Source organism: Nicotiana tabacum, chromosome 19 (genome assembly GCF_000715075.1).
Source record: "Nicotiana tabacum cultivar K326 chromosome 19, ASM71507v2, whole genome shotgun sequence".
Lineage (NCBI taxonomy): Eukaryota > Viridiplantae > Streptophyta > Magnoliopsida > Solanales > Solanaceae > Nicotiana > Nicotiana tabacum.
Window position 1 is genome coordinate 30,162,289 of NC_134098.1, and position 25,111 is coordinate 30,187,399.

At 37.6% G+C, this 25,111-nt stretch overlaps 2 protein-coding genes across 2 annotated transcripts; one reads left to right on the plus strand and one right to left on the minus strand.

The window, feature by feature from the left end:
• The first annotated feature begins 4,261 nt into the window (after nt 1-4,261).
• On the plus strand, nt 4,262-4,726 carry LOC142173425 (uncharacterized). Its single transcript, XM_075239012.1, has one exon. It carries the CDS (start codon nt 4,262-4,264, stop codon nt 4,724-4,726), a length of 465 nt encoding a protein of 154 aa, XP_075095113.1.
• Nucleotides 4,727-11,578: 6,852 nt separating this feature from the next.
• Nucleotides 11,579-24,631, minus strand: LOC107823544 (protein RRP6-like 2). The gene is made up of 14 exons (XM_016650223.2): nt 23,605-24,631; nt 22,615-22,767; nt 20,784-20,942; nt 20,630-20,713; nt 17,590-17,669; nt 17,285-17,335; nt 15,031-15,139; nt 14,342-14,424; nt 14,102-14,147; nt 13,911-13,998; nt 13,658-13,827; nt 13,063-13,269; nt 12,874-12,969; nt 11,579-12,685 (listed from the first exon to the last, which is right to left on the minus strand). Exons 1-14 carry the CDS (start codon nt 24,250-24,252, stop codon nt 11,921-11,923), a joined length of 2,739 nt encoding a protein of 912 aa, XP_016505709.2. The 5' UTR covers nt 24,253-24,631; the 3' UTR covers nt 11,579-11,920.
• Nucleotides 24,632-25,111: the final 480 nt, after the last annotated feature.

Genomic DNA, 25,111 nt, shown 5'->3' on the forward strand with positions numbered 1-25,111 from the left:
TGCCTGAAAACTCTTTCATCGTCTCCGGTCAAAGAGATGCAGCTGTTGACGGCCAATTTTGACCCTCCCTCTTTAAATTAATTTATTTATACTTAATAATTTGCAATAAATGTTTTGAAAGTATTTTCAATCAATAAATACCTATTTTACAAAATTAACTAAGTATTAGTTTTGAAATTAATAATTTAGTATTGGTATTATGTAATCACAAATATACTTGTTATTTTAAGATTATTAAAGTAACTTTTATATACATCACATAGGCTTTATAATTAATTTAACGAATCACTCCTTAATTTCTAATTAATTAGATTACTATGTTGATAATTTGAAATTAGTAAACAAAGTATTTTATAAATAATTAATTACAATAATTAGTAGTATATTTGATATTTATAATTTTTACTATATTTTATTGAAAATAATTAAGTTTATTTAATTTAATTTCAAAAGGGATTAAAAGGCTAAAAGGCTATAATTGCAATTCATAATCAAAACACAAAAGGCTACCATTTAAATTAATTCTAGCCCAATACACAGGCCCAATTCGTAATTAACCCAGTCCAAGCCCACCCTCACTCTCTACTTTGGCAATCCATGCCACTCCCATTGGACCAATCCGCTCATGCCACATCGCCCGTCTCCCATCCTCACAAAAAAAACACAACAAATCTGGGTCATCCGTTTCTTAGATCAAGGGCCCGCGATTTTTAACCCAATATTCTTTTAATTTTTAACACCCAAAGATTTATCTTAACCGTTGGATCACAAGGATCCAACAGCCACAAAGTTTTCCCACAAAAACATTTTAACACCAAAATACTAGGATTTCAGATCAACGGCCTAGATCCTATCCCCAAAGCTTAACCTAGAGACGACCCCCCTTTCTCAGAAACCCTAATCATTTCCCCCACAAGCCCGGCCACCTCCCTTTCCCTTTTCTCTCCATCTTCTATCAACCCCACAGTTCAAATCAATCGAAGACCTTGCACAAATTCGTGCAAGGTGATGAATCCATACAGAGATTCATCCTTCCTACCTCATGTACCCGCGATTCCCGTTGAGTCTTTCCCATTTCACCGATAGAATTCAAAATCCCCATAATCTCAACCCTAGACCAAAGAATGCAACTTTAAATCTCCTAATTTCTCTTATGCTCCATCAAATCGGAGCATGCGTGAGGTTTTCTCAGAGTTTCATCATGTTATTCGATGACCAGAGGTCAAATGTAGTGACCTCTGGACATTGGAATTTATCCGGTGGTTTTTCATTTCAACGATCATCCCTGATCTTCACATGACCAGGTAAAAAATCTTCAATGATTCTCCCTCTATTCTTTCTGATTTTACCCGACTATGCTCACATCATTAATTCATCATCACTTTCCACTCACAAGTTTTGAATCTGTTAAAACCCTAAGGCTCAATGGTCACTATAAATAGCAGTCTTACATGCTCACACCAACGACATCAACTATACCTAACATTCTGAGAAATTAAGATATAGTAGAGTATTGCTTAGAAATTTTCGTTTGAAGTTCGAGTTTTACTCAATCTTTGCTTCTCTCTTTCTTTCTAGCTCAGAGTTTGTTACTGGTTGAAAGCTGAGCTTTTGGTTTCCTAAACGTCTAATTTCAGTACTCGTTTGGTTTGCTGCCCCAAAGGAGGTCTGTAAAACCTCGACCCTATTCTTTGTTCGTTTGAATTACTAAGTATGAATTATTTTGTTACTGAATGATATTGTTAATAATGTATTAATGGTTGATTGTTTTATATGCTTGTTAATGATATATGGTTGTAAAATAGGTTCTCAGATCATAAATTTCCTCTAGTTATTGAAATTTAAGTTATGTAATGATTCCAATGAATATTTGATGACCTATCTCTGTTTTTAAGTCTTAAGAACAACCTAATAACTCTCGAACTATCCAGATATCTAGTTTTTTTGGATTTCTTTGATGTTCTGTTAAGCACTGTCATGATACAAACTTGCCTTAAGTATTACTTATATTTGTAGTAACTCACTCGACAAATCAGAGTTAAACAAATATGAATCTGTTAGAGATAAGATAAGATTATCATCTTGATTTGGGGATGCCAGATTATAATATCTGAACTTATCCTTCCCTTCTAGCATACTTCTGTAATTTCGTCAACTCTTAGAAGATCATTGACTCTCTGATAAGTTTATGGTTGTTTGATCATACTGTATAAGCATGTTTTGAGCATACTAGATTATTGTACCATCTTTGTGTGTGTATTTTGAAGATTACTACATACTCGACTTAAGTCATAAGGTTTGTGCAGGTTCTGTATTCTATTTGTTTAGTTAAGATGCTAAAACCAAGTTCCACTATACTTGAAATCCTATACATGACATGCTTGATAGATTTCCTCAATGTGATAATATCCCTACCCCTTTTCTGAAATCCAAGCAGTGACATTGTTAGCTTGATGATGATAACACTTTCATCTTTTTGAAATAATATGACTCAATGTTAAGTGCCTTCTATATATGTTCTTGTGATTCTGCGCTCATCTTGATTCTTCAATATTTCTGTTTGTCTTTCATAGAGACGTATCAGTTCTATTTGATCCTAGTTGTACATATTCCTATGTGTCATCATACTTTACATCGTATTTGGGTTTGCCCTGTAGTTCTCTTGATATTCCAGTTCATGCATCTACACTGGTTGGTGACTCTATTGTGGTGGATCATGTATATCAGTCTTATTTGGCTACTATTAAGGGCTTTGAGACTAGTGTTGATCTCTTGTTGCTTAGTATGGTGGATTTCGACGTGATCTTGGTTATGGAATGGTTATCTCTGTATCATGCTATTCTTGATTGTCATGCTAAGATCGTGACGTTGGCTATGCCGGGGTTGCCAAGGTTAGAATGGAAAGTTTCTCTTGGGTATACTTCTAGTTGGGTGGTTTCATTTTTGAAAGCTCGGTAGATGGTTGAGAAGGGGTGTTTGGCGTACTTAGCCTTTGTGAGAGATGTTAGTGCTGATACTTCTACCGTTGAGTCAGTTTCGGTTATGAGGGAGTTTTCAGATGTGTTTTCAGCATACCTATCGGGCATGCCACCCGATAGGGATATTTATTTTGGCATTGACTTAGTGCCGAGCACTCAGCCCATGCCAATTCCATTGTATTGCATGGCTTCAACAGAGTTGAAGGAACTGAAAGAACAACTATAAGAGTTGTTAGATAAGGGGTTCATCGGGCCTAGTGTATCACCGTGGGGTACGCCAGTGTTGTTTGTGAAGAAGAAGGATGGTTCCATGAGGATTGTATTGACTACAGGCAATTGAACAAGGTTACCACCTCGCATTTTTGATTTATTTGACCAGCTTCTAGGTACTAGGGTGTTCTCAAAGGTATTTGATATCAAGGTATCACCAGTTGAAGATCAAGTCTTCAGACATTCCCAAGACTGCATTTAGAACTCGCTATGGGCACTATGAGTTTTTAGTGATGTCTTTTTGGCTGACTAATGCCCCAGTAGCCTTCATGCATTTGATGAACAGTGTGTTTAGCCGTATTTGGATTCTTTCGTTATTGTGCTCATTGATGATATATTGGTGTACTCCCATAGCGCTGAGGAGCACATACAGCAGCTGAAAATTGTGCTCCAGATTTTGAGGGAGAAGAAGATATATTCTAAATTCTCCAAGTGTGAGTTTTGGCTAGACTCGGTGGAATTCTTGGGTCTTGTGGTATCTAGTGATGGGATTAATGTGGATTCGAAGAATATTGAGGCAGTTCATAGTTGGACCAAACCTTCTACCGCTACTGAGATCTAGAGTTTCTTAGGCTTAGCTAGGTATTTTTGCCCCTTTGTGGAGGGGTTTTCATCTATTGTAGCCCCATTGGCTCAGTTTACTAAGAAGAACGCTCCGTTCTGATGGTCAAATGAGTGTAAGGAGAGCTTTCAGAAGCTCAAGATAGCATTGATTACGACTCTAGTATTGGTTTTGCCTTTAGGATCGGGATCATATACGATCTATTGTGATTCTTCTAGGGTTGGTATTGGATGTCTATTGATGCAGGACAATAAAGTGATTGCCTATGCGTCGCGCCAGCTGAAGCCTCATGAGAAGAACTACCCGGTGCACGATTTGGAGTTATCTGCTATTGTACATGCGCTCAAGATTTGGAGGCATTACTTATATGGCATGTCTGTGAGGTATATACATATCACCGGAGTATCCAACATCTATTTAAATAAAAAGATTTGAATTTGAGGCAGCGGAGATGATTGGAGTTGTTGATGATATCACCATTCTTTATTATCCGGGGAAGGCCAATCTAGTAGCTGACGCCTTGAGTAGAAAGGCAGAGAGCATGGGGAGTTTGGACTTTATACCAGATATGGAGATACCGTTAGCTATGGATGTTCAGTCTTTGGCCAACACGTTTGTAAGGTTGAATATTTCAGAGCCCAGCAGGGTACTTGCTTGTGTTATGTCACAATTGTCATTGTTTGATCACATTAAGGTGTGTCAATATGATGATCCCCACTTGCTTGTCCTTACGGACACGGTGCAACGAGGTGGTACCAAGGAAGTGCCTATTGGTGATGATGGGGTGTTAAGGCTTCAAGGTCAGATCTATGTTCTGAAGGTGGATGGTTTGAGGGAGTTGATCCTTGAAGAGGCTCGCAGTTGGCGGTATTCTATTCACCCGGGTGCTATGAATATGTATCATGACTTGAAGTAGCATTATTGGTGGAGAAGGATGAAGAAGGACATCGTTGAGCATGTTGCACGGTGTTTGAACTGCCAGCAAGTTAAGTATGAGCATCAAAGACCGAGTGGTTTGCTTCAAAGGTTAGATATACTGGAGTGGAAGTGGGAGCATATCACTATGGATTTAATGGTTGGGTTTCCACAGACCTTGAGGAGATTTGATGTTGTGTCGGTCATTGTGGACAGACTGACCAAGTCTACATATTTCATTCCGGTCATGACTTCCTAAACTTCTGAGCAGTTGGCACGGATTTATCTTAGAGAGATTGTTCGCCTGCATGGTGTGCTTGTGCCTATCATTTCATCGAGGCACTCAGTTTACATCCCAATTTTGGAGAGCTGGGCACGCAGGTTGAGTTGAGTACGGCATTTCATCCTTAGACGGACGGACAGTCCGAGCGTACCATTAAATTTTTGGAGGATATGCTGAGAGCCTTCGTCATTGATTTCGGAGGCTAGATGGATCAGTTTCTATCATTAGCAGAGTTCACCTACAATAATAGCTACCAATCAAGTATCCAGATGGCCCTGTACGAGGTCTTATTTGGGAGGCGATGTCGTTCTCCAGTTGGTAGGTTTGAGCCTGGGGAGGCTAGGTTGTTGGGCACTAATCTAGTTTGTGATGCTTTGGAGAAGGTGAAATTGATTTAGGAGTGGCTTTGTATAGCGCAGTCCAGGCAGAAGAGTTATGTTGATAGGAGGGTTCGCGATGTGGCTTTCATTGAGGGTGAGAGAGTTCTTCTCAGAGTTTCACCTATGAAAGGCATGATGAGGTTCGGTATGAAGGTCAAGTTGAGCCCTCGGTACATTATTTGATGTTTTTGAGAGAGTGGGTGAGGTAGCTTACAGGCTTGCTTTGCCACCCAACTTTGTCCGGAGTTCATCCGGTGTTTCATGTTTCATGCTTTGGAAGTATCATGAGGATTAATCACATGTGTTAGATTTCAGTTCGGTGCAGTTAGATGAGAACTTGTCTTATGAGGAGGAACCAGTGGCCATTTTGGATAGGTAGGTTCGGAAATTAAGACCGAAGCATATTGCATCGGTGAAGGTTCAGTGGAGAGGTCAACCGCTTGAGGAGGCAACTTGGGAGACCAAGCATGATATGTGGAGCAGATATCCACATCTTTTTGATATTCCAGGTATATTTCTAAACTTGTTCGAGGACGAACGTTTGTTTAAGAGGGGAAGAATAAAATGATTCGGCCGGTTATTTTGTGTATTTGAGCCTCGTTCCTCTATTTGATGTTTTCCGTATGTATGTTTGTTGTTTTGTGACTTGCTGGGTTGGTTGGTTTGGCAAGGTTCCCGAGTAATTTGGAACACTTAATGTCATTTATGGAAGCTTAAGTTGTAAGAGTTGACCGAGGTTTGACTTTTATATCAAAGATCTCAGAATGATGTTTTTATGGTTCCAATAGGTTCGTATGATGGTTTTGGACTTAGATGTATGCCCGGATTTGGATTTGGAGGTTCGTATGTTGATTTCGCTCTATTTGGAGAAAGTTAAAAATTCGAAGGTTTGGAAGGTTCATAGGTTTGACCTGGAGTCGACTTTGGTGTTATCGGGTTTGCTTTGTTGTTCCGAGAGTTGGAATAGGTTCGTTATATCATTCGAAAATTGTGTAAAATTTGGATTTAATTCGCATTGATTAGGCTTGAATCGGACGCTTGGTTTGAAATTTGGAAGTTAATGAACTTAAGAGAAGCTTAATATGTGTTTGGATCGTCGATTCTTGGATTTAATATTATAACTTATGTTTTGAGAATTTGGATAAGTTTGGTGGAGGTATTTGGACTTGTTGGTGTGATTGGATGGGGTTTCGGGGGGCTCGGCTATGTTTCGGGATGGTTTCGGACCATTTTCATGTGTTTTGGATATCAGATTTTTGCTGGTGTCTGATGTCTTTCACGTTCGCGTAGGAGCATCGCGTTCACAATGAAGGGATTTGGAGCTGGAAGGTTTGCTCTTCGCGTTCGCGTAAGGCAGTTGCGTTCGCGAAGAAGGGAGTGGTACTATGCAACAGGCTTTTGCGTTCGCGAGGCTGCCGGGCGCGTTGGCGAAGGGAAGGGAGCCTTTGGCCTTCACGTTCGCGATGCTCCTGTCGCGTTCGAGAAGGAGATTTTTATTCTAGCAATGATTTTGTGCTCCGCAAATACAAGGCACATGTCGGCTTCTCGAAGGGTTTAACTGGGTAATGCTCTAAGATGTCTTTTTCGAGACTTTTACTCATTTTATCATATTTTGATATTGGGAGCTCGGATTGAGGCAATTGTTTAGGCAATTTTCACCCGCTTGGATTGGGCAAGTGTTCTTGACTTATGATTTTACCTTTGATTTTTGCATTTGGTGAATCTAAGTGAGAAAAATTAGAGGTTTTGGCAAAAAAATTCTGAAGTGAAAGGTGGAGATCTGAATCCCGATTTGAAGTCGGATTTGGATGAAACTTATATATTTGGACTCGTATTGGAATGGATGTTCGAGATTCGTGAATTTTGTCGGGTTCCGGGAGGAGGACTTGTTTGGGTTCGATTTATATGGCCTTTTTTGACGTTATTGAGTTGTGTTTGGATAGATTTGACTCGTTCGGATGTTGATTTGAGAGAAAATGCTATTTTTGGGAGATTAGAGGCTACCGGGTGGAAGTAAGTCTCTTGGCTAACCTTGTTAACAGGGAGAGCCCTAGGATTAACTTGTTTGTTATGTGTTTAAGGTATTGGTGGTAGTGTATATACGTTGTGGCAAGTGTATATGCATTTACCGTGTTTATATCATAACCAGGGGTAGAAATTGGAATATTCCAAGCTTTGTTTGATTATATGCTCATTCGATTCATGATTTATTTGGCTTATGTGACTATGTTTGCTCTCTTATTCATATTAGAAATTATGCCTACGCTTATGACTAATTGTGAAGGCATGGAAACTTATTCTTAATATGTTGAAAATGCATAATTATCCGTAGTCACATGGAGATTTTATGGGCACATATCCGTATGATATTTATTAAGTCCTTGGGCACCTTCTATCTATAATTCTTGAGCATATGCATATATATATTTTCAATAATGAATAGGTGATTTGGACATGAGAATTTTGGCACGAGGGGTAAGCGCGCGGGTGAGAAACAGTTATGGCACATTGGACATGATGATCGGATATTGATTTATAAAGGATGCTATTATACCCCTCTTGCGCTTGGATTTGGATCTGTCCCTCCCGAGTCAGGTGATAACTCATACTACTTTGGGCCCTGTGAGCATGGTCAGTACATGAATTTTGTACCGGATCGATACATGAATTTGTATCGCGTTATGTGATACATGAATTTTGTATGAGGGTACATGGATCTTGTACCGGTTGAGCATGCATTCTTATTATTGATTCATTTTGAAGTATTTAGTTTATTTTAAATTGGTACTTGACATCATTATATGCTAATTGGGAGTCTCGGCTCCGTTACTTGAGCGTGTAATCTTTCATTGTTATATCTGAGAAGCGATAAGGTTATTCTATGCTAGAAAAGCATGATTATCCGTTAATATCTGTGACTCTTGTCTTTCATGATATTACTTATTGTTCAGTTATTAAATTCTATTATTATACTTGTGTGGTATGTATCCAGAAGCATCTAGCCTCGCTACTACTTCTTCGAGGTTAGACATGATACTTACTGGGTGCCGACTGTAGTGTACTCATACTACGCTTCTGCACATTATTTTTGCAAATCCTCATGTGGGTCCTAGCAGAGCTTCACGATTGGGCTAGGAGATCTTACGGAGACTTAGGGTGAGCTACACTTGATTGATCTACTTTGCAATTCCCGACTCCCAGTTCCTTATTATATTTGTATTTTATTCTACTTCAGACAGCTTCACATGTATACAAACTTGATCTCATTTCCGTAGTTTACTCGTGTACTTGTGCCACATAGTCTTAGAGGCGTATTGTATTGGCCGTGTTTAGGCCTTGCTTGTGGTGTTATTAGATACTATCACTATTTTTGAGACTATTTCTATCTTTTATTGCTATATATCTCTGTTAAATAATAAAAATAGATTTTATTTATTATCATCGGGTTGGCTTGCTTAGTAAGTTCGGCTAGGCGCCATTACGACCTTAAGGGAAATTTTGGATCGTGACAGCCAGGTTATCAAATATACTTAAGACGAGCACAATAAGTATTAGATAGTTAAAACACCATCAGGTTAGTACAAATTAAATACTAGCGGTTCCTTCTCCAGTAATTTGTTGCAATGTGATATAGGAGGAGTTTTAAGTAATAGGTTTTGCACGCAAAACTCATGCTTCAACACCAGTACAAGCATAATTGTTAGCATTAGGGCAGGGTCTACAAGTTACATTAGATTTAAATTTGATGCCTCTCAAAATAAAGTTGGACACTGATGCAATTAAATACTTAAGAATTGGATATCCAGCTAACACTAATATTATTACTGATTGCAGGTGGTTGTTGTGCCAGGTGTGGCCGGTAATCAGGCATAACTTTAGGCAAGAAAAGCAAGTAGCCCATACTTTATCAAATGAAGCTCTCAAGAAGTCAAGCTAGATAATAGGCCAAATATATAGACATGTACCAAAGCTTGGCAGCACTTTTTTTTAACACTTAAAGTTAATCTATTTACTATTAGACACTGGAACGCATTTCAAACAGTGCCAGTTAAACACAAAAGTACGAACCAGTCAAAAGGATATATTGTGTAGATTACACACGCATGATATGGCAAATTAGTCCAAATAAAAAAAATGTGTGGCTTTGACACAAAAAAAACTTTTTTGAGAAAAGAAAAAGACAATACCCCCTTTCATCCCCAACCTGCCATGGTCCCCCCACCCCGGCATCTCCAATCTCATCGTCGATGTCACTCGTGCCCTTTCTTCTTAGTCTTCTTGCAGGACCTTCCCCGCCCCCACTCCCACCCATTTTCAGTTATTCACAAATTTCAGATTCCTCTTCCCCCTTCATTATTCCATATCCCCTTCCCATATTTTTATACACCAGACTTTGAGAGAATTTCAAGAGAAGAAGAAGAAAGTGGGTAAATATAAAAGATTGAAGAAACTGATTAATTTAAGGTAAAAATTTGAGTCTGATTGCTAATGGTGGCGATGGTCAAATCTGGAAAAAAAAAAAAAAAAAGATCGCGGCAGTGGTGTCAATAGCGGGAGGATGGTGGCAACAATGGAGATAGAAATTTGAAATTTTTAAGGGAATTAAAAAAATTATTATTATAGATTCATTCATGCGCTTATAAGGAGAGTAAGAAACACTTTTTTTGCCATATCGTCGTTTTCTGTTTATTTGGCGCAATTTGAGATGGGTTCCAGTGTCCAATAGAAAATAGACTAACTTTAAGTATCAAAATGAAAAGTGCTGCCAAGTTCCAGTGTCTGTCTATGTAATTGGCCTAGATAATATTATGCACTATGATATGCCCCTACCAATGTAATAGCATGTTTGGTGAAGCTTCTCCGAGGCCAAAAGCACTTTTTTTTAATTAAAAAATTAGTTTTTTTTCAAAGTTGAATTGTTTGGCCAAGCTTTTAGAAAAACAAAAGGTATTTTTGAGTAGAAGCAGAAGCGATTTTGGAGAAGCAGACAAAAGTAGTTTCTCCCTAAAAATACCTTTTTTGAAAAACACTCTTTAAGAAAATACACTTAGAAGCACTTTTTAAAAGCTTGGTCAAACATTAATTGTTGTTCAAGAGTGCTTTTCAAATTAATTAGCCAAACGCAAACTGCTTCTCACCAAACGTACCTTTGAGAAAAGCACTCCTCAAAATAAACTAATTTTAAAAGCTTGGCCAAATAGGTTATAATATTCTTATTAGAAGTAGCATGGATACATTTTGTCGAAAACTATATCAGAAGGAGAAGCTCGATGCTCCGGTACGGAGCTGTGAGCATCTGGTTGTGGAGGGCACGAGAAGAGGTAGAGGACAGCCTAAGAAGTATTGGGGAGAGGTGATCAGACAGGATATGGCGAGGCTCCAGATTTCCGAAGACATGACACTTGATAGGAAGATGTGGAGGTCGAGTATTAAAGTTGTAGGTTAGGATGTAGTTGAGTCTTGACTTACTTCGTACCATTGTGGGACTAGCCATGTAGGGTTTTTGTCTAAGATAGCTAGTGACAATGTTGTGTTTTACTACTTCGCTTTTCAGTGCATGTCCTATTTACTAGCTATCGCTTTTGCTTTGCATCTTTCTTCTGCATTTCATAGTGTTCCTATTTTTCCTATGATTGTTGTGGTAATACTAATATTGTCTCCTTGTCCTTTTTGTCTTTTTGTTTTCTTGAGCCGAGAGTCTTTCGAAAACAGCCTCTCTACTCCTTTGGGATAGGGGTAAGGTCTGCGTATACACTACCCTCCCCAAACCCCATTAGTAAAATTTTACTGGGTTGTTGTTGTATATCAAAAGGTGATTGTAATAGGCTAGCATCATTTGGAAACTTTAATATTCTAAGCAGCACTACTATGGGACGTAATATGAAACTGTACTAGTATTTAATATAAGCTCCGTCTTTCTCAAAATAAAAGGAAAGGGTACTATCATGCTGTCTTCTTACTACATTACCTGTTTGACTGAGCACGGAGTTTAAAAAATAATGAAACTTTTGAAATTTGTGATCCTAAACAAATCAAAAAAGGATCCAGAGTATTTGTGTGATTATAAAAACTTTTCATTAAAGGTAGAATTGAAAGTTTAAGCTAAATTGTTTCCAAATTTATAAAGGGGTCATTCTTTTTTAAACGGACCAACAAGGAAATAGGTTCACATAAATTGAAACGGAGGGAGTAACTTGCAAGAGCATCTGGTTGATCATTGCCGACATAGCTCATAAAATCCCTTATACCTTCTTCTCCACACCTAGAGTTTAGCATGGAGGGGGATGCATAGTATATAAGGCACTACACCTCTATAAAATACTGCACCCACACAGTAAATGCAAATTAACAATAATACTGAAACTAAATCCAAATTTTTACATTCATCCTATAAACATTGAATAATGATTTCTCCTTCCTTTCGCTAGAGCCAAAAGTACTGACCAAAACTTTGCCAAAAGCAAGCAAGATGAGGTTGCTCTGCTTCATAGACAAAGTGCTTCACTTACGAGCTCATAAAGTTTTTTAACTTCTAACGGAAAGTATAGCTTCGATTTCCAGTAGCTGGAAAAGCTTGACGCCTTCTACCTTGCTGGAACTCTGCTGTCCCTTCAATATTTGGCGGCTGACCTAAGAGTAAATCCTTCTTCTTATCACCTTTACCAGTCCTACTCCTACGATGCTCATCACCTTCAGTTTCCGGCTTTTTTTTACCTGGATCTTCTCCAAATAACACTTGCTTCCTTGCTGCTTCGTAGTCAAAAGGCTGGACTTTCAACTGGCCTTCATGTGCTTGTGCTTTCTCAGTGAGCTGCGCCTTACTCTTTTGACTTATTGAATGGAAACACTTCTTGAAGCTAGAGGAAAGATCACACAGGGACATGTTCTCATCCCCTTCATCCATCTCCTCAGCAGAACCTGCAATTTTGTTTTCCCCACACTCAGGTGGATTGTTAGCAGCTTCTGAGTCATCTTTGACTGATCCCTCAAGATCTGAATCAGTGTCCAGTAAGATAACATCTTCTAACTTTGAAGTAGCTACCGGCATGGCAAAGGAATTTTCCTGTTCTCCAATTGATAGCTCACCTTTTAATGATTTCCCGTCATCTGAATCAGTGTCCAGGGTTATAACATCTAACTTGGAATTAGTAGCAACAGGTTCCTCTCTATGGTTAATTTGTAATGTTTTAGCAGGTGCTGTTGCAGCTTGCTGCAACTGTTCAGTCCTGCCTGAAAATGCATGGAATGGAAGGCTCACCGAAGACTTGATCTGCTGCACTTGGATCTCTTCCTGCTCCTGCTTGTTTAAACAATTCGGGGGAAGCATCAACATAATTGAACTGAGCTATAGAGGAAAGAAGTACATGAAGTGTGTCCAACTAATTACAGCAATTTGGACTTCCGAAGCTTAGTATATGACAATGCAACAGTGTAGGCTACTTAATAAGAAACAGATAAATCATAATTCAAGGTTGCAGAGGATACTTTTTTATCAGGGTGCAGCTTCCTCTTTGCTGCACTCCCTAGTAACATCCCAAGACCACGGCTGGGTTTCTTAATTGCCTGAATAGTTACTTCAACCTAAAATAAGAAGCATCTATGTAAATCACCATGCGAAGAAAGAATCTAGCGCTCTAGAAGGATGGAAACCGACTCAGACAGGTGTTCGCCAACCTGTCCTGAAGAAGTAGCTCTTAAACCACCATGCTCACTACGATGTTCAGAGGTGTCACCGGGTCCATTAAAACCAACTTTGGTGACAGCACTTTCAGGTGAACTACAAACAATTGAAGTTTCTGCCCCTGTTGCTGCTTTCAGTGGCTCAGAAGTTTCAACTAACATTTCAGCGCCCTCAGTAGCCACAATGTCTTCTTCAGCTGGCTGCACAAAATGTAGACCATACTTAGGACGAATAATAATTGGTTGTGTTTTGAACATACAAGGATAGTTCTAAAATTAAGATGGTTTACCAAATTCTAGACACTACTTAGAATATCATATAATCTAACATGCAGAGAAACAAAGTAAATCATCTGCGAGTCACTGGCACAGAATCCACCCTTTTACATGCAAAGTAAGATTAAGAAAACGAATTTGGCATTATTGCTTTGATAAATCCAGAAAATCACACGAAGCAAGGTTGTGTCATCTGCTTTAGAGAAACTGGTTTCTTTCTTTTTTATTCTTGGCGCCTAACCAAAAAGAGAGGGAAAAGAATTTGGCCACCGAGACGAATTAGACAAACAAAATGTGTCAACTCATTACTTACTAATTCTAAGCGCCTTTCTTTCAGAAGTTCCACAGCTGCTTCATATGCAGCCGAATTTTGAACAGACTGCCTAATGATGCTGACAACAGCACCAAGATTACGCTCAACATATGGGTGCTTTGATTTCATCGATCGCTTTAATTTGCTTGTGGTAAGAGGCATCTGCTTAGCTTTTGCAACAGAGTACTATGTTTAGAACATCTGCAGCCTATGAGCACCAGTACATAGGAAGAGAACAACTTTTTAAACATACCAATTTCAAGAAGTTCTTTGTTCGGCAAAACATAGCCAGTACTCTCATCTTCTGCTCGGGCAATAACATCTCTCCACTCATACAGCCCCTGAAATTTCCAGATGTTGGGTCAAAAGAAATGCCAAGAACCGACTAGTACCACCAGCCCACAATCAAAAAATAATACGACCAGTGGGTAGGCAAAAACTCACAGCAACAATTGCAAGCTGCTGAGCATTGAATCCAGCTCCCTGTAATCTGCAGTTGCATTTGAAAGAGTTTGCCGTAAACGTCAAAACAAACAAAAAAAACAATGAAAGAGATGCAGAATGAAAGATTACCAAATCAATAGTTAAAAAAATCTCTTCAGTCCATGGGATATGGGAGAATGTTAATGTAGAACATAACTTCATAGTCCGTGAAATATTGAAAATAACTGGTGAAAACCATACCCATATATGTGTTGATATGAACTATCAGTCAAAAGTTCTTTTTCATACAGCTGCATGCATATATCATAACTGCGCTTGTACACCTGCATGCAATAGCAGATCTTAGACAAACAGAAGAAAAACAAAATAGATTACCTGGTCATTAAACTCTCTGAGACGTGATAAAATTATACTAACTTGTAAGACACATTTAAGATATATAACTTCCATCAATTTGATCGGAAGTTGAAACAACGTGAAACAGTAGCTCGTGCGAGTTTCTGCAAGTCTAGCCAACATGTTTCCCAATAATTATTACTCTCCATTTTAAATAATGAAGGTACTCCCGAGAGTCAAACCTTCATGTCTTGTTCTCCATTTGAGCATCAGTTTTTTAATCTTTTTAAAATAAAATGTGTACATAATTAGCAACTAGTTCAAAAGTACTTTTCATTTATAATATTTATGATTACAATTATTTTCAAAATATGTGAGAAGTTAGAGTCAAAGAAAATCTTGTTTGACTCTTCAAATAGTAATAGTGTCGTATAAAGTGGAAAACAGGGAGTATTAAAAAGAAAAAGAAAAAAGGTTAAGCCTAGCATGACATATAAATGATTTCTAAACACTAAAAGATGCTTATTTTACAAGGAAAGAAGGAAAAATCTGATGCCTGGAGCAACACAGGAAACAAAAACACAGATACTCACCTCTAATAGAGAAGCATCAGGAGATTCAATGTCAGCAGACGAAGAGAGCAATTCCATCCTCATAACGTCATAAATGTACAAGAGATAGTGTGTATCTTCTCTAGCATATCTACAGTATATGCGCGAAATTGAGTAATAAGGACAAGAATCCATAATTAACCAAAAAACTTGTATGCTTATGGGTAATAAACAAAGAACAATAAGCATAGACCGAAAATCACTACAAAATATAGGAAATGTTCCATTTAGTAACACCAACACATAATCATACAGTCCTGATTGATTGAGTAGAAAATGATAGTCACCAAAAAGTAGTTTAAAAACACCAGATTAACGCAGACCCAGAATGATTGAACTCTTCTCCATGCATCATCCAATATGGCATTATTTTAAATTACAGCCAAAATGTCATTGAGTCGTCCACCAGGGCAACCACCAAGTAAACATGAGACTCCATCAGCAATAATCAGTTGCTGTCCTTGAATTTTTACAATGAAATAAATAAATGGATCAGTAGGCTATGGGCATGAGCATATTTCACAACAACTTCCACATCTGATGTTCTTAAAAGCTTGAGTGATGCTTGCATTCATGTCAATAACATTCTCAGCTCTCTATTACAGATGACAATTGAATCTCTCATTTCTAGTTATGTTCAAGTTGTGTTTGGTAAGTCTTTTATCAAATGTTTAGGCTATTTCAATAAAGGATCATTTGGATGAAAACCTTGAGCAACTAAGAAAGAGAAAAGCTACATGAAGGAATGAAAGGAAAAACACTGAAGAATGATTTAAACAGTCGATAATATCTCATTAAAAGGATCTATAGCACTATATCGGTGACAATACAACAGTACCCCACCCCTCATCCTCCTCCAAAATGAAGACAACTATTGATCTAGGCACTCTGGGAAAAGCCTAGCACTTCACCAAACAGAATATCTTCAAAGAACTTCAAGAATTTCGCATAATTAACAAGAAGCTTCCTCATAGTCCAAAGTAATGTAGCGTACAAAAAATCCAACTGCAGTCACTAAAGCTTCTTTTTTTGATGAAGGCAGTCACTAAAGCTTCTTGATGTAAAGCAAACAGTAAGAATTTGAAAATGAGTCTCACTGAGCGGCTTAGATGGAACAGGTGACACTAATCTATTAGGCTCACACCACTAACTGTTGTTTGTCTTTCTCTTGTATCTACTACAAGAAAAAGACCAAAGAAAGCCTCTAAGCAATTCAAAATGGAAGAAGTATGAGAGTCTTGTGCAAGACGAGGGAAGAAAAGAGAGATAATCCACCGAAAATATGTCATACTCCAGAGTCCAAAATATAATATTAGAGGAAGAAGCAATCATGCACAGAGACGGAGCAGTTAAATGAATCAGTAATCTGGAAGATCATCTGAATCACCATCATTAAGTCCCTAAGAATATGCAAATCCTTAAAGGATTGGCACGTAACTAGAAAACATATCTATGGAAGTTTATTCTCCTTATTTCACCATCAAAGTGACATGAAGCTACATAGTCGCATTTACATCTAAAATTATCTAAAGTCGCCTCGATCATAAGTAAGCCCGATATTAAAATGTCCAACCGTCATTTTGTGGTACATTTTAACTTTCTAATAAGTAACTACACTAGATATAAATGCGTACCTTTTCCTAAGAATTGTACCTATAAGTACAGTAGATTTTAAACAAAGGTGGTTCACACTGGTATCAAGTATCTCACATGGTAATATTAATCCAAAGTTATCTACATTAAAAATAAGAAGAAAGAGCATTATCATATTTACTCTGCACGTACTGGGAAGAAAAGGTCCATCAGATGCCCAAAAAAATTTAACACCTCAAACTAACAAAATATGCAATATTCATAACTATTCCCTCAGCTTCAATTTATGTGATACACTTTTCTTATTAGACCGTTCCTGAAAGAAAGACAATTTTCTATAGTTGGAAACAATTTATCTTTAAACTTTCTATTTTACCCTTAATGAGAAGTTTTATAGTCACACAAATGTTATGACCTCACAAATCTTTTACCCTTTAAACTGTTAACACCACAAGTTTCAAAAGTCTTCTTTTTAATCTTAAACTCCACGCCGAGTCAAACTACGTCACGTAAATTGAAACGGAGGGAGTGTGTGTGTGTGAGTGAGTGTATGCATATATATATATATATATATAAGAGATAAACATTCACAACTATAATATGAAGCGGTCTTAAGGAAACTAGAGAATGAGACATGTCATACCTCATCATCTCTACAGGAAGTGGGCGTAATCTCCAATCTGCATTCTGATACCTGCAAAAAATATATGAGGAAAACAATAGCATTATTCCTTTTGGCATTCCATCATCCATTATTTGATATCTTAGAAAAAAAATCCATTTAATTGTTGGCATTCCACCATCCATTATTTGATATCTTAGGAAAAAAATCCATTTATTTGTTACAGAAGGCAGGGGTGATGAGATTTCTTTTCGTTTTTCATCTAATAATTGGAGGATGATATCCAGGATATGATTAGAAAAGTAGTAATTACAGGAAGGCCATACTCTTTGTTTGCCGTAACTCCACAAAAATGTTGTAGCAGATACTCCAAGCTGTTTCTTCCCAGTTTCAAAACCCTTGAGGCCTAAGGATTTAGAAAACATCAATATTACTATACCCAAAAATGAACAACTAAGGATTCATGACAACCCAATCTCATTGTTAAAAAAGAAGCAGGACAAGAGCATAAAGCAGACCTGCGAACATGCTTTTGCTAGCTACAAGTGCTAAACCAACAAAGGAGAAAAAATGACAAGTATGACTTAGGAGGGACGTAAACCCTAAAATCTTCAAAAATACACTGATTAGCAGAAGTGCAGAACATTTTCCTATATGTATCGAGTGACAAATCATGGTAATACACCTTTCATTTTGCTGAAAATCGTCAGTGCTTTAGTTTTTTCATATCTTGATTTCTTACGCCTTGTGAGTAGAAAACTGCTTCTTTAGTCTTTGTGCATACAAGCTATCGTTCTGTATTTCCAAAGCCAGATATTAACACTTTATTAATCAATAAAGCCAATCCCAGTACATATAATCTACGGAAAAGGGCCAAATCGGTCCCTTTACTATCGGAAATTAGTTATCAGTAACCTCCGTTATACTTTCCTTCACTATCTACCCCTACTGTTACCCATTTTAATATTTTTGCCCCTACAACTAACGGACCCTTTTAGTAAAACACGCGGCACGATCTGAAACAACCTAACCATCTACCCATTTACCCGACCCGATAGCCCCAATTCAGCAACACCAAGAGAGGTCCAACAGCGTCAATCGCCTCCCTCTTCTCTGATTCCGCCGGCGCCTCCAACTGCCCTCAAATTCCACTTTAACAAATTTCAGCACAAGCAAAGAAAGGCAGTGTATTGTACAGACGAAAGAATTTGAGATTGAAACTTAAACCTCGAACTGCCCGCATGAGTATTTTTTTGTTTTTTTTTTGTGATAGCAAATGTAAAAGCATAACCAGTACAAGCAGACTACCAGATTTCATTAGACTCGAGAGAGTGAGGTAAAACAAAATTTTCCACCACCACATCCCCACCCTCCTCCCTGAATAGAAGATTGCTTTGTAGTTGTATGGTTTCCCATGATTGTGCTTTTTTTTTCTTTTTCTATCTTTTTCCCCCAAGATGGAATTTTAGCTCATTTTTTTGTGAATTCTCTATTTTTCATGGAAGGCGGTGGTAAACCATGGCTTAAGGAAATTGTGTGGTTAAACATTTGTCGTGTCTGTACACAGGGGGAGAGTAGGCCACGACGAGGTGGTGGCAATGGAAAAAAAAGGATAACGGGAAAGAGCAATTAGAACTGAAAGGTTATTATAGCTCAGAAAATAAATAACTAGAAGATCATATTGATTGAAATAGATTTAGGATATCGTTGGTTATTGCTCTATATCTTAGGACCTAAGAATGATTGTGAATGGCTGAACTCTGCTTTGCAGCTTGTGGTGAAATTTGTTAAAATGAAATTTGGGGACAATTGGAGGTGCCAGTGGAATCAGAGAAGAGGGAGGCGATTGACATTGTTGGACCTCTTGGTGTTGCTGAATTGGGGCTATCGGGTCGGGTTGATTGGGTGGGGTAAATGGGTAGATGGTTAGGTTATTTCAGATCGTGCCACATGTCAAACTAAAATGGTCTGATAGTTGTGGGGGCAAAAATATTAAAATAGGTAACGGTAAGGGTGGATAGTGAAGGAAAGTATAACGGAGGTTACTGATAACTAATTTCTGATATTAAAGGGACTGGTCTTTTTTCGTATAATCTAAGTTGCTTCGACACGGCAGTTTAGGTGCCGCACTCGTGTCAACACGACCCTAGTATGGGTGTGGGACTGTGGGTATGGGATCCGTACTAGATATGGTCAAACAATTTTGGATACTTTGACCACGACAAACGGAAAATTCGAGATGAGATACAATTTGATTCCCGAAATCAGAACCAAAACTAGGGTAAATTTGAAGAAAATACCATACCTTATCTAGGAAATCAATCATTTACTTATCAACAACTTGAGAACAAAAAAAATCCACATTTTACAAGTTATACGTAAGTATTCCACAAAATTTCTCATAATTTATAGATATTGTTATATTTTTATTTTTTTAAATTATTTATAGCTGGATCCCCGCACCCGTATCCGTATTAGGATCCATATCCCCGAATATTAGAATTTACATTTCGAAGGATCCGATATCTAGATCCGTACCCGTGTCGGACACCCGCACCCGTGTCCAAGCAACTTAGCATATAATATAGTAATATGTAGTAACGTACAACTTTAATATCCTCATGAATCCAATGAAAATGTTCCGTCATGGGTATGCTAGCGTCTATTCATTCAGCCCCCATCAACGAACAATATAAAACAAAAGTAAACACAACAAAATTGATGCCGGCATATTTCATAGAAGATGCACAGACCATCTCCCACCACCTCATCCCCCTCAGGACACTCCAAAGAACACTTGAAAATATTAGCCTAGTTCTTTTTACATAAAAGAGGTCGAACATTAAATCAGTTGTCATTTCATCATATCTCAGTTTTCATTTCCTTAGTAATGTCTTCTGTAAGAATGTATGTATGGGGAATCTTGAATCAGCACAAGAACTGACTATTTCACATTCAACATTTACAACAACATTACTTAAAAGACAAATGCAAAACCTCCTGCATCTTTTTGGCTGTCATTTATTCTAGGGACTTTGCATTAAACTGATTATGCCAACAAGGAGGAAAGTGAGTTCTGCGGGTCATAAAAAGAAACAAAAGGCTGCTACCATCAAACAGTTATAGCTGGCTCATGTGCGTTTTATCCCTGCATAGCAGTGAAACCCCCTCCCCCCAGAAAACAAACTTTTCTGTAGTCCATAATCACAAGAAACTCAGAAAAGAGAAGAATAGGTAAAATAATAGTGATATATTTATATATATACATAATATGCATATAATATAACATGTGTGTGTGTGTGTGTGTGTGTGTGTGTGTTCAAATCTATCTCTAGATCAAGGCTCAAAAACAGTTAAGGTAAAAACCTGCCCAGTGTCGAACATATTGCAGACGTATATGCCAAAGTCACGTTGAAGCCACACAATATCTCGATCAGCACCATGCATCACCTAGTAAGTAAAGTGCTGTCACAATAATGCTTTGTCAAATACAGAAATGACATAAGATTCAGAAAATTACCTTTTTCTTCATGTGGTCCTTAAAAACATCTCTTAGATATGGGCCAATATGAACGCGAAGCTTCAGAGTGTCAACAACAAAATCTTCAGTTCTAGTGGATATTTGCATCAAGCATGTCAATCCTTGAAAAGATCTATATTGATTATGCTCCAAATCAACCTAAACAAAGACAGATCATAAGAATTAACACCAGGCCTTGGAAACATGTAATATTGGTTCAGACACACAGTAATAAATGCTAAACTAATCATTCTTGCTTCAAAGTATTATTATCCTCCTTCCCCATCTGTGTGCTGGAAGTGGAAGGTAAGAAGTGCATACAGCAAACACTCGCACAGCTTTTACAAGAATGAAGTACTGAAACCCAGATTACCATAACAGCTTTTCCAAGAACCCGTGACTACAAAGGATGTCATGCAGGAAAAGACAACAGAAATCATATAGAGAGTTTCAGAAGCTTGCTTTCATCTGTATTTGCTGCTGAAATGAGTAGTTAGAGTTGCAAAAAAAAAAAAAAAATTGTCTGTGTCTTCATGTTGTATTTCATTGTCTTATAGCAAGGAAAATTGCAGAGGAGGGGCACCATGGAGGTCCGATACTTCTACAAAATACAGAACAAACACCCAATAATACATTAAAATTGTGCATGTCTTTATTTTCTCCATTTCTCATACTTATAGCATGTTCTGTAAATTCCAACTTTAGGATAGTTTTGTAAAATTCGTAAGTCCTGGACTGTGCAAAAAATTCTCAAAAATAACAGGTTGGTTCCTTTCTAGAATCAAATTATAAAATTCCTTCTTAAAAAGAATCAATATAAGATACCCACCTACAATTAATTTATGACATTCGCACCTGGTGGATTATGAAGGTGCGCGCAAGTTAGCCCGAACACTACTATCATTAGAAAAAATATTTATATAACTCTCAAACTTGTTTGTTTTGTATCCCCCCAATTCTATAAGGTTTTTCCTCTCCACACACATAATTTCTCCACCAACTTTGTAACAAATATCATAATTCAGGCTATCCTGATAATAGAACATATCTAACAAATATCACATGACCGACTTCCCAAGTACTTTTTTTACCTAAAGTTATCAACTTGATAGAAAACTTATCTACAATGTAATGCAATACCAAATTATGTCTAGCATATTTTTCCAGGCTATTTAAAAAAAATTCAGCAGTATAGTTTCTAGACTTTTTTTCTCACCAATCCACAGACTTATTGCACCTCTGAGTAATTTAAACTTTTAATCTTAATTGGACTTTTCTTAGATACATTACATGCCAACCAAATCTAGCAAGATCATCAAAGTCAGCATGCATTTAGTAATAACAGACAAAGCAGCATATTCCAACTGACCTAAAATTTTAAGATTTATATTCTGAAACATTTGTCCTCTTCTATCTAACAACAATCAGAAACTTTAGTTTTCTTCTCCGTGTCAAAGGGCGAGTCAAGCTATGCATATAGGTAGATGCATTGCTACACGGGGGCTTTGCACTAAATTGTAAGAAGAAATTTGCAAGGTAATAAGCTTTGAAATAATACAGAAATCAACATAACATCTCATCCAGATATAGCTTTTGAGACTTCAATCTTCAAGATGCAGATTATGCATGCTGAATGTAACTTTTTGCCATCTCTAGAAAATAATTTAGCTTACTACAATCAGCTATGCACGAGCATAGCTAATGTCTCGTACTTGCTAGTACAAAATAATGCTAAAATTAGGCAAACAACACACATTTTCTAAGTAGATCAAATCTTCATATAGCATCCTCAAAAACCAACAAAAATAAGAAACTATAGTCAGAAGTCTACCGCAAACTCATCCACAGCACGCAACTTGGCTGCTAACTGCTTCAGATCTTTGACCTCTTCCACAAACTTGAATGGGGTAATCTCCAATGGAGGAGGTTTGACAGGCTCAATGATGCCAGCACTCTCAACAAAGTCTGAGGGAGCAAACTTTTCCTGCATTGCATGGCTAGAGAAATTAGCACGCAAATCTTTGTTTAGTTATTTATTTGAGATTAAATCAACAACTTAAGAAGATGGAGAAAAATTTTGCTTAAACTTCGGAGTAGGAGCACACATTGGTAAATGAACATGTACTATGACACAAACCTTGCAGCACATAACACGAACCCACGTCATGGAATACTTACACTACACCATTAAAAGCATTGGGTGATATTTAGTTTATCAAAACTAAACAACTTCCTCTAGTTTGACAAGCTATATAAGAACTATATTCTAGCTTAATATTTCCTTGCACAAACATCCCTTATTGTTATTAGGACGTTAAAAACAATGCTATCATCCAAAAGTTAAAGTTTTGTTCCAATTGTACACTTAATATTATTGTATTTATCAAAATATTGAAGGAAAATTGAAGTAACAAAAATGTGACACTCTTTATTTATTTTAGTTTCAAACAAAAGCAAATAGCTAATCTACTTCAAGATTAAAGTTTAATAGTTATCACTATTCTGTAAGGATTTTTCTAATTTTATTTGCTTTTTCATTGACAGACAAAAACTGCCCTCAAAAAACCAAAGTTGCTAAAAATCAGCATCACTTAGTCTTGCCTTAGAGGTTCTCAAATTTCTCAAACTAGAAACAAGGTCCATCAAGTTTTACTAAACAAGAGAGCTCTACAAACGTACAATGCATTTTCTATGTACAAAATAAACCTCAACAAAGATTTCAAGAGATCTGTAAGGGACCCGATCGTCCAAGAAAACAATGAGGTACTATACCATTAATTAATGTGGAAGAAAGATAAATAAATTCAAAAAGAGAACTAACCAGAGGATGCATAAACCTGGAACCATCATCGGTCCTCTGCAACCAAACATGCTGAAAAGGCTGGTTTTTGTTGTTAACAATAATTTTATACTCGTCCTGCGGCCTCGGGATGCTTGGTATATGAAACGGAATCTTTGGCTTCACTTTCGTAGCCACTTTCACCCCCTTCTCCTTCTCCACGCTACTTACATTACTATTATGTTCTACTTTTCTATTCTTCTTTCGACTCACCAATTGAAACCCGTCCTCCATATTCTTCACGCCACTCTCCTCTTCTTTCTCTCTCAACAACCTAAACTCATCCAAGGATGATGCCAGTTTCTCAAACACGTCGTCGTTTATGTGGACCAGCCAATCTCCGGTTTCCACGTCATCCGGATCCTCCCCCGGAAACGACATAGGTTTTCCCCATAATTGCGACAATGCCCCGACTCTCTCCAAGATTTCCTTGGATTTCTTGTCGATTTCTGAAATGGGGGTCCTGAATTCGCTGAAATTGTTGTAGAAATGAAAGTCTCTATCGGTGGGTATTCCTCTTGAAGAGCCAGACAGCTTCCCAATGGTAGATGGCAACGGACCACTTGTGACTTTGCGTAACGTATCCTCGGCCTTCTTGGAGATATCTTCGTCAGATGAATCCGTCTCCATTGGTAGATGCCCCTTTAGAGATTAAGAAAAAAATGGGGCTTCCTTCCTTCTTCGTTTTCGGGTATATGATTGGATTTAAGGACTGGGACTCACCATTGATGCCATAGAGGTGTTTTGGCTTTAGGGTTAGGGTTTTAGACTGTGTTTTCTGAATGTTTCAAATTGGACATGGTGGACACCTATAAACTACACCTAGTTTTGTAAGGCTTCTTATTAGCTGGCATAATTAAACAAAACTATTTAGTTTGCTTACCCATTTATTAATTAATTACCTTTACTACCGATAGGTTTTTATGGATAATTTCCCCCTTTTTCTTCTTTTCTTTTTTGTTTCTCTACTTCTTTTCTTTTTTCATTCTTTTTCTCCTTCTCTTTTTTCTCGTTTTCTTCTTTTTTTTCTCTTTTTCTCCTTTTCTGTTCATTTTTTTTTTTGCCCAAATCATATTATTATCATAATCATTTTTACGATAATTAAATTTCACACACAATTTTGACTCCTTCTCTTTTGTTTATTTACTATAAGCATATGACAAAGTGCCGAGAGAGGTGTTCTGGCAATGCTTGGAGGCATGTATGACTAGGGTTAGGGCAACAGGATGATACTCGGAACACTTTTCGAATATGATGGGGTTGCACCAAGGATCAGCTCTTAGTCCATTCCTATTTTCCTTGGCAATGGACGCATTGACGAGACACATTCAAGTTGGGGTGTCATAATGTATGTTATTTGCTAATGACATAGTTTTAATTGACGAGATGCGGGGTGGTATTAACGAGAGGCTGGAGGTTTAGAGGCAGACCCTAGGGTCTAAGGGTTTTAAGTTGAGCAGGACTAAGATGGAATACTTAGAGTGCAAGT